General features: G+C 50.6%; 1 protein-coding gene across 6 annotated transcripts in view; it reads left to right on the top strand.

The window, feature by feature from the left end:
- Nucleotides 1-14,376, top strand: part of PIPOX (pipecolic acid and sarcosine oxidase) — a 40,929-nt gene that overhangs the window by 23,628 nt on the left and 2,925 nt on the right. The window contains exons 1-4 of one of the 6 annotated variants that reach the window (XM_042916439.1): nucleotides 4,234-4,661; nucleotides 5,885-6,033; nucleotides 13,238-13,451; nucleotides 13,729-13,911. In XM_042916439.1, the coding sequence (XP_042772373.1) occupies nucleotides 4,548-4,661; nucleotides 5,885-6,033; nucleotides 13,238-13,451; nucleotides 13,729-13,911 (660 nt within the window). In that variant the 5' untranslated portion in view covers nucleotides 4,234-4,547. Of the gene's footprint in view, nucleotides 1-4,233; nucleotides 4,662-4,692; nucleotides 4,755-5,884; nucleotides 6,034-13,237; nucleotides 13,452-13,728; nucleotides 13,912-14,376 lie in introns of those variants that run through there. The other 5 variants (XM_042916440.1, XM_042916441.1, XM_042916438.1 and 2 more) reach the window with 5 other exon arrangements.

The raw sequence follows: 14,376 nt of genomic DNA, 5'->3' as shown, positions 1-14,376 counted from the left end.
AGGAGCCTGGGGATGAGGTTAATGCAAGAATCTAGGTGAGTGAAGGTAGATGGTTGACCTGGGGCAAAGGGAGCGGGGAAGGGGGGTAGCGATGGGGAGTCAAACCGGAGACATGCAACGGGGCCACAGTGTGTATGGAGACCAGGTACAGATCCAGTTCTGTGGCTCCTGGTTTTCTCACTCTGGCATCTTCGGCACATTCAGGGCCCCGGACTCTCCTGGCAGCTGGCAGGATGGGTCTGGAGGGGCCACTTCCCGGTCTGCCTGCCTGCCTCCTTGCCCCAGGCTCCGGCTCCTTGGCAAAGAGGGGCAGAGGAAAGAGAACAGAAGATTCTCCCTCGCCATCCAACTCCTAGGTCTCTCTTATTTATTCCACGCTCTCTCCCGATTCGGGTCCTCTCATTATTTTGAGCTGTAGAGCCTGCTGCTTCCCTGGCTGGGCTCTCCCTCCCCCGTCTGCGAAGTGTCAATCAAGCCATCAGATGAGCAGTTCAGCCTCACATCCTCGGTGGCTCTGCCCCAGGACACGAGCCGCAATTGCTGACACACAGCCGTGCGTGCGTGGGGTAGGGCTGCCGGCTCTTTCTTTAATAGTCTTCCGATCCAAAATGGGTGTTAAAATGGAATTTGAGGGGATCTCTTCTCTCCGCCTGCCCCTGTCAGGACAGCCGCAAGGACGGGGCAACCCTGAGAGAGAAGGGGAAGACTTCAGAAGCCGATTTCCTTTTCATTTCAAGGTTGGGCCACGGCCAGTGTCTGCTTTCGGAGGAGCTGTTTGAAATTCTTAACAAGAAGCGGATGCTTGCGTCCAGGAATCCAGGGCAGCCTTGTGAAGTGACGGTGGGGGAATGGAATTGTCATTTTATTTCTGAAGGGATAGTACGTTCAACAAAGGAGAGGTGGGAGACAGAGCCGCTTTGTAGCTTCCCTGGAGAACGAACAATAAGAGCCGGTTGGGGAAGGGGGGAGGGGGTGGGCAGCAGGAAGAACTGAGATTCGAACAAAGAAAGAACTTCCCCCAGCCCTGGAACCAGTGACCGAGGAGATCTGAGGAATCTGCTTCCCCGGGGGATTCCTCCCTCTCCTTTTACAAATTGTGAATGGAAGCTCAATTTTGATAGGACGTGGAAACTAATGAGCATTAATCTCAATTACTGTGCCGAATTCTCTTTAGATCTTTGATAACACGCACACACATAACTCCTGGTTGCGATCCGAGTGTGTGTATTTGTGCTCTGTTCTTTTTCTTAGGATGGTTTCATACATCCGCACGTTTCGATGTAGCCCACAGTCCTCAGCTTGTCATTTTGAATCGCTCCATAGTATTCCGTTGTGTCAACCCGCCAGATTTGCTCAGATATTCCCTGTGGCTGGGTTGTCTCCAGTTTTCTATATTGTAAGAGCATGGCTATGAATGTCTTCACACAGATGTCTTTTTCTTCCCTTGGATATTTCCTTGGGGTATAGTTCCCCAAGTCAGATTTCTAGGTCGGAGGGTTTGAACCATTCTACTGTCCCTGCACGCTGCCCCGCACTCTCCCGAAGGCCCAGACAATCTGAGTCGCCACCCTATTCTCTCCCCTTCCCCACGGCACTGACAACATCAGATTTTGTCATTGTTACTTATTGTTGCTCATTTAATAGGCACACAATCGTACCTTGAAGTTAATAAATTCCTATCTCTTTCATTGCTAGTGAGGCTGGGCACACTTCCATGGGAGGATTTATTGTCTGCTTCTCCTTGTGTGTAGACGGTTCATCTCCTCTGACACCTTATCAAGAGAAATCTGGGGACTGACCTTATATATTTGTATCAAGTCTTTACATACTTAAATAGTACACTTTTCCCCGTTGTGTCTACCATTCCTTAAGGGAGCCGTCCAACTGTGAGGAGGGTTGGGGTTGGGGGTGAGGGTAGAATTGAGATGACTTCTGGATTCTAGAGTGGTTTTTTTTTTTTTCCAGAAGAAAAAAAAGCCAGTCATATGGTACCCCTCTTCCGGACCCCCATTTTCCTGCTAAAGGTGGGGCTGGGCTGAGAGGACAGCCGGTTGCCAAGGCCACTCGGGGGCATCCTTTGCTGGGGGCGGGAGCAACGTGGGATCACATGATCTCCCGGTCCAGTGTTTTTTCCCACTCACAGTATGGCCGTGAAAGAAACAGCAAACTGTTATTTATGTATGTACGTATGTTTATTTATTTTGAGAGAGAGAGAAAGAGCTCTTGTGCACAGGGGAGGGGCAGAGGGAGAGGGAGAGAGAGAATCCCAAGCAGGCTCTGTGCCGCCAGCATGGAGCTCAATGCGGGGCTCCGTTTCAGGAACCGTGAGACCACGACCTGAGCTAAAATCCAGAGTCTGACACTTAACCGACTGAGCCTCCCAGGTGCCCTGAAACAGCAAACGATTTAAATCAGAATCATCATTACGAGTTCTGACCAGTCCCCAGTACAGCACAGTGGTTAAAGGAACAGGATCCGGAGCAGATGACCCTAGGTTCACATCTCGGTGCTTATGTTTACCAGGTGTGTGGCTTCGGGTGAGTCGTAACCTCCATAAGCCGTAATGTCTTTGGCTGTGAAGGGGGTGTTTCAATCATGGCTGCATAAAAAGCTACCCCAAAACGTAGTGGCTAAAACAACAACTGTTTTATTCTATCTCACGATTTTGTAGGTCAGGAATTCAGATGGGGCTTGGCCGGGTGATTCTCTTTCATGTGGCGTTAGTTGGGTCACTCAGCGGTATTGAGCTGGCGGCTGGGCTGGGCTGGGGGAGGGGGACATTCAAGATGGCTTCACTCTTTTTTTTTTTTTTTTAACATTTATTTATTTTTGAGAGAGAGAGAGCGACAGAGCGTGAGTCGGGGGTGGGGGCAGAAGAGGGAGGGAGACACAGAATCTGAAGCAGGCTCCAGGCTCTGAGCTGTCAGCACACAGCCCGATGCGGGGCTCAAACCCACGAACTGTGAGATCCTGAGCTGAAGTCGGACGCTTAACCAGCTGAGCCACCCAGGTGCCCCAAGATGGCTTCATTCTTATGTCTGGCTCCCTTGCAGTCTCGGGGCCTCCCGCAGGGTCTTTCCCACAGGGCGGTTGGACCTCTAACATGGTGGCTCAGAGCTCCAAGAGGGAGTCTCCAGGACAAGAAGAAGAAGCACTGGGTGTCTTATTAAGGCCTGGGCTGGAAAGTGTCCCGGTGTCATTTCTGCCTTACTCTATTGGTCACACAGTCACAGAGCCTGTGTTGGGAGGAGTGACCATGAATTTGGGACTGTCTTTAATGTGCCCAAAGTGGGGATAAACACGTGTCCACGTGTCCTTCTAAGGCTGCAAGGGTTAAACAAGGAGATGCGTGCAGAGGCCGATTTACCGTGAAGCTAATGACACTTCAACCACGGGGCTCCTTAACTGGATGGTCTCTTCCTAGTCCTGGCATCTAATTTTGCATTCATGATTTTTCTTTTCTCTTCCTCTTCTTTCTTCCTTCCTTCCCTCCCTCCCTTCCCTTGTCTTCCTTCCTTCTTTTATTTTTGAGAGAGTGAGAGAGACAGAGAGAGAGAGCAGGGGAGGGGCAGAAAGAGAGGGGGACAGAGGATCAGAAGTGGGCTCTGTGCTGACAGCAGAGAGCCTGATGCGGGGACGGAACTCACAAACTTTGAGATCATGACCTGAGTCAAAGTCAGACACTTAATCAACTGAGCCACCCAGGCGCCCCTCTTTTCTTTTTCTTAAAGAAGACCCCCAAATTGTGTAAGAACCAGGCCCTACAAATCCTAGCTCTGTCCTGAATACATGTAAAAGTACTTACTTAGCACACTGCCTGGCACAGAGGGCGCGTTCCCTACAGGGCCCCTCCATGCCCCGGGCTGGTGCCTGGTCCCCTCTCTGTGCCTCAGGACAAAGCTCCACCTCTCTGTCCTTTCCATTTGTTCCGGATAATTTCTTCTCCTTTGTAAAAAGTGAAAGTAAGACATGCTGAGAATAATTTCATAATCACAAAACTGCCCTCCCGTTTTGTTTCCTGCGTCTACCCCCCGACCTTGCACCCCACCGGGGAGGTGGGTCTTACCCTGGGCAGAGTGCCAGGTTCTTAGCTTGGCCCTCTAGAATCTCCAAAGGAAATCAGGCGGGAGGGAGGGAAGCCAGCAGGGGGAGGCAGCATTCCTGGTGCCCAGCTCCGTCTAGGAGGCATTGAAATTCCAGGGCCGAAGTCCCGAGACAAAGATCATAATGAGACAGGAAGGTGGCATGGGAAGGAGCCATTTGCATGACAATAATTGAGCCAAGAATAGAAAGCTAGAGGGATACAAGGGTGAGGCTGGCAGCTGAGCTGGGCTAAACCTCAGATCAGACTACCCAGCTCCACTCTGCAGGAGAGGTGGGGACTGAGCCCTATGCCAGGTTTTGTGGGGAGGGAGGGGTTGGGAGAAGGACGCAGCCCAGGGGATTGTGGGAATGCTGGCCAGGCTGGACTTTGCCCTACTCCTCCTCCTGCAGCCCAGAGGCTTCTTTGTGTGTGGGCTTTGTGGCTGTAGGACTAAGTGGGCATTATGGCTGCTCAGAAAGATCTCTATGATGCCATTGTGATCGGGGCAGGCATCCAGGGCTGCTTCACGGCATACCATCTGGCCAAACACAGGAAGAGGGTCATCCTGCTGGAGCAGGTACTATGTTCCCTTTGCACTCCTGACCTTAGGGACGGTCCCTCTCTCTTCCCCTAAAGAGAAGTTTCCAGAGCCAGCAGACTTTGGAGTGAGGTCTGATTGTCAAATTCTGTGCAGTTTGCGGCTTTGCTGCCTAGTGTATTTTGTGACAACGCAAAGAAACTTCCACCGTCCCTAAGACCCACACTGGGTTTCCAGGCTCATTGCCTCCTCTTACTGCCTCCCGGTTCCTGCCCTTGACAGAGAAGTGTCCGAGGCCCCGTTCTCTTCCTTCTTGCCAGTCAGTTTCTTCTGTGCCTTTTAAAATGGTTGATCTGGCCCGGAAAAGTAATCAGTTCTGCTTTGGGTAATCTCAAGTAAAAATAATTTTGCCCAGAGGCAAAAGCTGATTTGTCAGCCTAAGAGGTAGGATTCTTCCCTGGGTATTCCTGGCCTATCACGCTGGAACCCAGCAGAAGCTTCTGTTGCTTTCTCTCACCTCTGGTTGATGGCAGCCTTATTGTTTGATACACAGGCAGGACGACTTAGGTCTTATTTTTCCCTGTGGAAAAGGTGACCCCACGCGGGGCAGTGTACCCTGACCACGGCACATGTGGGTGGGCCCTGTGAGTCTCCAGGGTCCTTCCCCGGGCAGGTCCACCCAGCCCACCTTCCAGAGTCCTCTATCCTCCCGTCCTCTCTACAGCTATCCAGATGAGTTTTGATTTACCCTTCTTGGTAAATGAGCTACATTGGTTAGAAACCTTTTTCAACTTCTCTATCAGTTTTCTCAAAGCCTGAGGGATTCCTGGTTTAACCTTGCAGGAAACTCTCCATCCTCTGCTAAATCCCAAAGTGGCTCCCTTGTCCCGAGTGATCTGAAGCCACAGAGAAATAGCATCTGCTTCCTTGTCCATAAGACGGAGGGGGGCTAGACTGGAATGATCTCAAAGGTTCTTTGTGATTCTGTTTCTCTAGGAGACTAGGTGGGGTGGGGGTTGCAGCAAGATGACCAAAGGCTAACTAACGAAGGGACTTTGGGATGTGAATAATGTTAGCAAAAGGGAAGCTGAGTTAGTGCTACTGAAAACTTTTGTGCCGATGGCTAAATCAGTAACTTGGCCGTGACGGGAGACTGAATGGAAAGATCTGAAGGTGATGAGCTGGCTCCAGGGGGTGGGGATGAGGGGCGGGCAGCGTAAGGGGTAACAGCTTCGGCTGTCTCTCTTGTTTTCCGTCTCCAGTTCTTTCTACCGCACTCCCGAGGAAGCTCCCATGGGCAGAGCCGGATAATCAGAAGGGCATATCCTGAAGACTTCTACACCCAGATGATGGATGAGTGCTACCAGATATGGGCTCAGCTGGAGCATGAGGCTGGGACCCAATTACACAGGTTTGGGTGTGGGTGGGAGAATTCCTTGAATTGTGGGGCCCAGTGCCTGGGGGTGCTTGGAGTCTGTGAGGGGGCACCGCCATCAACACTTGAAATGTGGTGGAGGAACACAGGGCCCAGGGGAGTGCCAGACACGTGGAAGTATTGTGCCCACTGTCATGACGATTGCCCCACAGGGCCATCTGGCTCCTGCCTCACTCTGAGCTCCAGCACTGGGGTCAGACACACGTTCGAGGCTGGCAGAGGTTGTACTGGGAAGACTGCTGAAAAGGCACTGGGAGCAGATCTCCAGAGCTGGCTCCATGGAGCCATCTGAGACTCTTTTAGGGCAGAGATTGAAATCAAGGAGGAGGCTGCTGTCTTGATTTTTTTTTTTAATGTTTATTTTTTTTCTGAGAGAGAGAAAGCACTAGTGGGGGAAGGGCAAAAAAAGGGGGAACAGAGGATCTGAAGCGGGCTCAGTGCTAACAGCAGCGAGCCCTACGTGGGGCTGGAACTCACGAACCATGAACTGCGAGATCATGACCCGAGCCGAAGTTGAATGCTCAACCGTCTGGGCCACCCAGGGACCCCTGTCTGGATTCTTTATATTCCTGCTAGTATCATAGCCCTTCATGCTGGGTCCTCATCCCCAGAGTGACCCCTGTAATCCATGCATTCTCTCTGAATGCCTCTTCCTATAGGCCTCCTCTTCAGGCCCTGTTGCTTGCTGGAGATCTCGATTGTTCCGTAGCTCTCTAACCCTTAAGACACTGTTGCCCGCCCCCCCCCCCACCTCCACTGACCTTTCAAACACTCATGGGGAGGAAGGCAGACAACCCATCATGCGCAGAGAACTTGAACCACCCACCCCACGTCCCCTCCCACCTTCTCTGTGGCTCTTAACTGAACTTTCTACAAAATCACGGCTCTATCCTACAGGGTGGCAGTTATTTTAATGGCCAGGAACCAAGAGGTTACTGTTCTGTTGCAAAAACACCATTAACTTAAGCACAAAGTGAAATCCATTATGCAAATACAGCTAGGACAGCTAATTACAGATTTATTCCAGAGGCAGCTAATGCACCCAGCACCCAAATAAAGGAGCATGTCTTGCTGAGGGGTGGCCTGGCAAAGGGACCCCTCTCTGTCAGCCATCTGTGAATACTGCTGAATGTCTGGTAGTAAAAGAAGTGCCAAGGCCATGGAGGGATCACTTCTTCCCAGCAGACACGGAGGGAGGCAACTAAGATGTTGGGAGAGTGATGTTACGAGAGTGTCTGGAACCTTTCAGAGGGAACATGGTTCTGGAGACAGGCTTGGACTTGACTTGGTGCTCTACCTCTTACGGACTGCGTGACACTGGAAAAATTTCTATACCTCTCTGTGCCTCATTTTTTCCTCACAGGGCTTTGTGGGGATGAAACGAGACTCTTAGGAAGTACTTGGCATAGTCCCTAGCACCTTCTGATAAGTGGTAGCTCCTACGACCTCTTCCGGGTCAGCGGTATCCTATCTGCATTGCACAAGGCAGGAAGAAGGGCAGGAGGAGACACGTGGGGCGTAGCAACCATGGATAAACCGCTGCTGGAGAGAGGGAAAGGAACCGCTGGGTAGGAGAGTCTCATAATCTCACAATCCTTTCCTTGGCAGGAATTTGGAAGGGCTTTGGGACCAGGCCGACCTGCTCTACACGTCAGCTCCGACACATTTAGCTATATGGTTTAACTCTACGAGACTCAGTTTTCTCATCTGTAAAGTAGGGGTATCTATTTCATGGGGCTGCTGTGAGGATAAGTATGTGAAGGGCTTAGAGTAGTACCTGACAAGTCCCTCGTCATCACTGACACCATCATCACCTATTTAATGCTTGTGATAAGAGACTAAGGCTGTTTTAAAAGGACTCAACACCGGTTAACTCATTTATTTCTCCCCGCAGCCCTTTGAGAGATTTGTTACTGAGTAGTCAGGGTCCTATTCCTGCAAATCACAGGATTACTATACTCCTAGTTAGTCTAGAATAGGGCTTGGCGAACTTTTCCCGGAAATGGCCACATAGTATTTTAGGCTCTGCAGACCATATGGTCTCTGTTGTAACTATTCAGCTCTGCCAATTACCCAACTCCTGCCATTGTAGTGTGAAAGCAGCCACAGATGATATGTAAATAACTGAGTGTGGCTGGGTGCCAATAAAACTTTATTCACGGACGCTGACATTTCATATTCTTCTCATGTCATGAAATGTTCTTTTGTTTTTTGTTTTTTTTTTAATCAACCACCAAAAAAAATACAAAAATCATCTTGGCTTGTGTGACAAACAAAAACAGGTGGTAGACCTGATCTGGTTCCCGGGTCATGGTCTGCTGGCCCCTGGCTTAGCAGATACCACAGACTGGTTACTTTGTCCATCCCCTCTGTCCCAATAAATTCGTGTCTAAATCATCCCTGGTGGAAAGACTACTAATGTTTATTTAAAGATAGGGACAGGGGCGCCTGGGCAGCTCAGTCGGTTGAGTGTCCCACTTCGGCTCAGGTCATGATTTCGTGGTCCGTGAGTTCGAGCCCCGCGTCGGGCTCTGTGCTGACAGCTCAGAGCCTGGAGCCTACTTTGGATTCTGTGTCTCCCTCTCTCTCTGTCCCTACCCTCCCCCTTTTTCTCTCTCTCTCTCAAAAATAAATAAACATTAAAAAAATTAAAGACAGGTACATATTGGGGCACCTGGGTGGCTCGGTTGAGCTTCCGACTTCGGCTCAGGTCATGATCTCATGGTTCACGAGTTCGAGCCCCACATCGGGCTCACTGCTGTCAGGGCAGAGCCTGCTTCAGATCCTCTGTCTCCCTTGCTGTCTGCCCCTCCCCCACTTGCACGCATGTGCGTGTGCACGCGCTCTCTCTCAAAAATAAATAAAAACGTTAAAAAAAAAAAAGACAGGGACATATGATAGCCCCTCTTAAAAGACCACTCTGATGCCTAGAATCCCCAGTTATGAAAAAGAAAGAGTACAATGAATGTGCTTTGGAAAACCTTCCGAGTTCTACAGAGTGCTAGGTGTGTTGCTATTATTATTTGAATCATTATCACGTCCTTTCTTGTGGCTAATCTGATTGACTCGGGCAGGCTAATTTCTTTGGTTCTTTTCTTTAGGAACACAGCACAGATACTCCCCGTTCCAATTCTTTTCGCTTTTATTCTTAATTCTGATTTTCTACAATGATGCATCATCTCTGGTGTTCTTATTCTCCGAGGTTCTTCCCGGAGAACCAGCACAACATCATGATCTAACCGGTAGATACAGATGTATTTACTTAAGGCCACTGCACAATGATTAAAAAAGCAAACAAACAGACCACCAAACATCTTCAGGAGTTGCCGGTGAAGGTGGTTGTCCGATTCTTTTCATTCTGTTCTGCCTCTTCCTGTGACAGTGGCATACTAAACATGGGTGGGCTCAGGATATTTGCATATATTCTGGGTACAGACAATGACACAGGTGCCGGATCACAAGGTCCGAGTCTTTTGTGACGGGTACAGCCAGGACGCTGATACCACCAGCAAATCCCAGCTCTGGGGCCCAGCTCTTGCTTGCCCCGCCTTCTCCCTTTGAGTCCTAATATCTAGCTCCTGACCCAGGCTGCCCCTGCTTAGCTGACAATATCAGACAAGATCACAGCCGTAGGCAGTACAGCTGCTGGCAGAACCTGGTGGCCCCCTCCGCAGCTGCTGCTTCCTGTGTCTGTGAAGTGCCTGGCTTGTCAGCCACATCCCCTCCCTGGAGCAGAGTCTTTGTTAACCAATTCCACCTCGGCCCACTGAGCGGAAGATGAAACGCCAAGAGCTCCTCCAAAACCAACAAAGACAGCAGCCATTACCAAGTCCCCTCCCCAAGGTGACTCTGGGAGCTGGCTTGCCGTGCACTTTAAACCCCCGAGAGGAGAAAACGGGAGCCTGGGATGGGAGGTGGCTGACGCGGGGTGCGCTGCCTGCCCCTCCCGATTCCTGCTGGCTCCATCCGGCGCCCTGGCCTCCTATAGGAATGGATGGAAATCCCCTATCACCAGCTCCTTACATCATGTCCGAGGCTTTAGTCGGCCAGAGGAGTCAACAAGGCCCTTGGGAGGATTCTTCGATTACCTCTTCCTAGTGCTGGATCCGGCTGGGGTTGGAGGAAGACGCCCGTTCACACCACACGCTCTGCGCTCAGCTGACCGCGTACTGGGAGCTGGTAGCTGCACTCCTTCCAGGGTTCCCTGACAACCCAGCTTCGCTTCAAGGTGCTCTCTTTCTGGGCCAGCCCTGACCAGGCATTTCCTGGACAAATTTTTTTTTTTTTCCTTGCGACGGCCTTGTCTCCTCTCATTCCTCCCCTCCCCTAACTTTGTAGCCTAGGTCTGAGCAGAAAGAGAGCACAGGGAGACCCATAGCACAGGGGTGAGAAATTGATGCAGAACTAGCCGGTCTGTTTATTGGGATCTAGGAAAAGCCATTAAGAAAATAAGCATTTAAATGATTTCAATCCGCCCATGGAACTCATCTATCTTCATACTGGGGGGAAAAGGCCCATTCTCTGATCCCGGTTTTGACTGACTGATTTCCAATTCTCTAAGCATTTCCCACAGGAGCCTCTCACCTATCTCCCATAATGACAGGCCTTTGCATTTCCAGGCAGTGTTTTACATTTATTTCCGATTTGCTCATAATGGTCAAAAATCTCTCTCCAATCGGAGGCATTTCTCCAGCCGTGCGCGGTTTCCCTCAGGCCAAATAGCTCAGCTGTGATCCACGGAAAATGAGAATTTCCCAAACGCATCTTCGGACCAGGGGAGGGTCCAGCATCACAAATTCAGATGGAAAATTTCCCACTGTTAGATCAATATCTGGGCTAAGAAATAAATGCCACAGGGGCAGAGAGCTGGAGCAAAATGATTACAATTGGCACAATTACACTCACCGGCGGAATCAGCTCACTGATTACTCCTAGGGACGGGAGCGCCCGCTTCATCCACTGCAGGATGGCTTGGGAATTAGAACATCACTCAGCGTTTCATAATTCGACTGATTTGCCCGTTGTCTTGGCATGAGTTTGTTTTCCCCATACAGTACATTCCTGTAAGAGGGGTTCTTACTTCAAGGGAAGAAAGAAGGAAGAAAGGGAGGGAGGGTGGGAGAGAGGAAGGGAGGAAAGAAAGTGACCGAGTCTCCGAGTCTACGGGGAGAGACCGAGAGACGGAGGTTGCTCTGTTGCAGGCAGGGGTTGGAATACGTTGCTCTGAAATTTCTGAGCCAGGGATCTGACATTGTAACCACGGAGGTGAGGGTTCAGCCAGGTCTTTCCCAGAATTCTCCCCAGCCACAGCCCCAGAGGGTAGAAAGGGCTCAAGAACATATCCTTGCATGACTTCTGAATCATCCTCTCCACTGAGAAGTCTACCAGGCAAGTTTTCATTCCCTGAGAACCCATCTGAAGTCCTTTTGGGGGCCACGGGGAAAGGACCCGGCTGGCGAGTGGGGATTCGACAGCATCTTTCCTCTGCTAAGCTTTGAAGAGGCAGAGGCTCTCACTGCTTTCTCACCAGTGGTGGATGCCGGGTAGGCGGGGGCCGTGGCCAATGGATTGGCCACGCTGCGCGGCTCTGTGTACTGACACCGGCCCTGGGGCCTGCTGTGTCCCTACCCCCTCCCAATCTTCTCTTTAATCCCCCAACCAGATAATGTGGGATTTGGAAGCATGTAATATCCATGAGACTCCATTATAGGCTATTACGAGCTTTATACACAGTACCTGGGGGATGTACCAGGCTGATGCTGGTCACTGCGGCTGCCGAAAGCGAGAAGGGACTACAGCAACAATCCCGAGGTCCAAAGTGACCCTTCTATCGTTTAGATGAGTTTCCACCAAAAGGGAGCTCTGGTCTCTTGTGACAGAGAGACAGGAAAGTATTCAGGAGAAACAGATTTCACTCCCCCAGAGAGTAAGAAGCATAAAAGGATGTATAGGGAGAGACAAAAGCATAAAGTCACTGAATTAATTGCAGGAACCCTAAGAGACCATCTACTGGTGTTTCTGCAGGAGGGTGCTATTGGCATTAGGGTAGGATCTTCCTGAGCATTGCAGGTTTAGCGTCCCCGGCCCCTGCCCACTAAATGTGAGTGGCAACGCCTAGGCACTGTGATGACTAAATAAATGGCCCGCGCCATTCACATGCCCTAGGGTCGGGCGGTACCACCCTGGGGTGGCACCACCGATGGTCCAACAGGCACGTGTTCCAGGGGAACGTGGGGCCTGGAAGAGTGTGCAACAAGAGCAAGGTCCCGGGGATGTCCCAGGATGGGACCCAGAGCCAGGTGTCCCGATTTAGGATCCTTTCCATAAGACAGGCAGCCCCCAAGGAGGAACCAAGCACAGGCCAGCGCAGCAGGGGACAATAAGTCATATGACAAGAAAAGGGACAAAGGAAAAGAAACAGCAGGGGGTGGCGTGGGGGCAAAGAGACTAGAGATCAGGGGCACGTGGGTGGCTCAGTGGGGTTAAGCATCTGACTCTTGATTTCAGCTCAGGTCATGACCTCACGGTGTGTGAGTTTGACCCCCGAGTTGGGCTCTGCGCTGACAGCACTAAGTCTGCTTGGGATTCTCTCTCCCTGGCTCTCTGCCCTCCCCCCACCCACACTCTCAATCTCTCTCTCAAAACAAATAAATAAACTTAAAAAGAATACAGATCAGAATAGTGAATGGATCAAGGGAGGGAGGAAGAGGAAGAAACACCTTTCCAGGTGAGGATTTCAGATGTCTGCCCTCTGGAAGGACAAGCAAACCAACAGTGAGAGCCCAGGGTGGACTTAGGAATGGGCTGGCAGCCCGCTCAAGAATACTGACCGCGACCCTAACAACAGCATTGAGATGACTTTACCCATTCTTTTTATGGTTAATTTTTTAAATCTTTTTAAGTAAGCTCCATGCCCAGTGTGGGGCTTGAACCTACGTTCCAGACATCAAGAGTTGTGTGCTCTGCTGACTGAGCCATCCAGGTGCCCCTGACTTTACCAGTTCTTTGAACAGGAGGCTGAGACCTCCTTGATGGGACCCTTGCTGAAGAATGAGACAGAAGGGCCCAGGACCCTGACTCATACCCTCACCCACGTGCCTTTTTTTTTCTTTTTTTTTTTTTCCCTTTCTTTCTTTCTTTCTTTCTTTCTTTCTTTCTTTCTTTCTTCTTTTTTTTACAGGCAGACGGGGCTACTGCTGCTGGGAATGAAGGAGAATTCAGAATTAAAAACGATCCAGGCTACTTTGTCTAGACAGGGCGTGGAGCACCAGTGCCTTTCAGCTGAGGAGCTGAAACAACGTTTCCCCAATGTTCTGTTGGCTAGGGGAGAAGTGGGGGTCTTGGACAAGTCCGGAGGAGTTCTCTATGCAGACAAGGCCCTCAGAGCCCTGCAGGTAGTGTGTGCGGCTTTTGGGGCAACGCAGCCCCTGCAGTGGTTCCAATCTGCCGTCTCCCAATCACCTTGGCTGGATGAGGGCCTTTGCCCTGCTGGCTTCATTCTCGACCTTTTGGGCAGGGCGGTCTTATAGGACCTGCTAGGCCTGGTCTTTATGGGACAGGGGGTCTGGAGTCGGAGCCCTCTCTTCCACCCTAAGTGAAGGACTTTGTTCACCAGGGTGAACCACATAACTGTGTAACTAACTTGTCCTTCCCCGCTGCCGCCCTTTTTAGGATGCAATTCGACATCTGGGAGGCCTAGTGTGTGATGGAGAGAAGGTAATGGAGATAAAACCGGGGTTCCCAGTCACGGTGAAAAGTACGGCTGGGAGCTACCAAGCCAAGAGCTTGGTCATCACAGCGGGCCCTTGGACCAACCAGCTCCTCCGTCCCCTGGGAATAGAGCTGCCTCTGCAGGTAAGGGGAGCTGGAAGCCTGAGCGTTGGTGCTTAAGAGAAGAAACCTTGGCATCAGACGGACTCAGGTCTGAGTCCTAGATCTGCCACTTGCTACCAGATGACCTTGGGCAAATTAGGATACCTCATGAGCCTCAGTTTTATAACCTGTCAAATGGGGATATGACTGTTGGAGAATTAAATTATGTAATAAATATGAAGCCCTTAGGAAATGGCTTGACCTGTAGTAAGCGTTCCATAAATCTGAGGTATTATTAACTCTGGGAGGGGGAGAGAGAGAGAGAGAGAGAGAGAGAGAAGTACGGCCGGCTGTAAATAAATATTAAAAAAACAAGACTGGAAGAAGAGACAGATGCAGAGATCTTTGTACCTCATATCAAAATGTAACATGTCGGGAGCCTGGGTGGCTCAGTTGGTTGAGCGTCCGACTTTGACTCAGGTTGTGATCTCACGGTTCGTGACTTTG

The sequence above is a fragment of the Panthera leo genome, chromosome E1, assembly GCF_018350215.1.
Source record: "Panthera leo isolate Ple1 chromosome E1, P.leo_Ple1_pat1.1, whole genome shotgun sequence".
Lineage (NCBI taxonomy): Eukaryota > Metazoa > Chordata > Mammalia > Carnivora > Felidae > Panthera > Panthera leo.
This window is presented reverse-complemented; position numbering and strand designations above follow the sequence as displayed.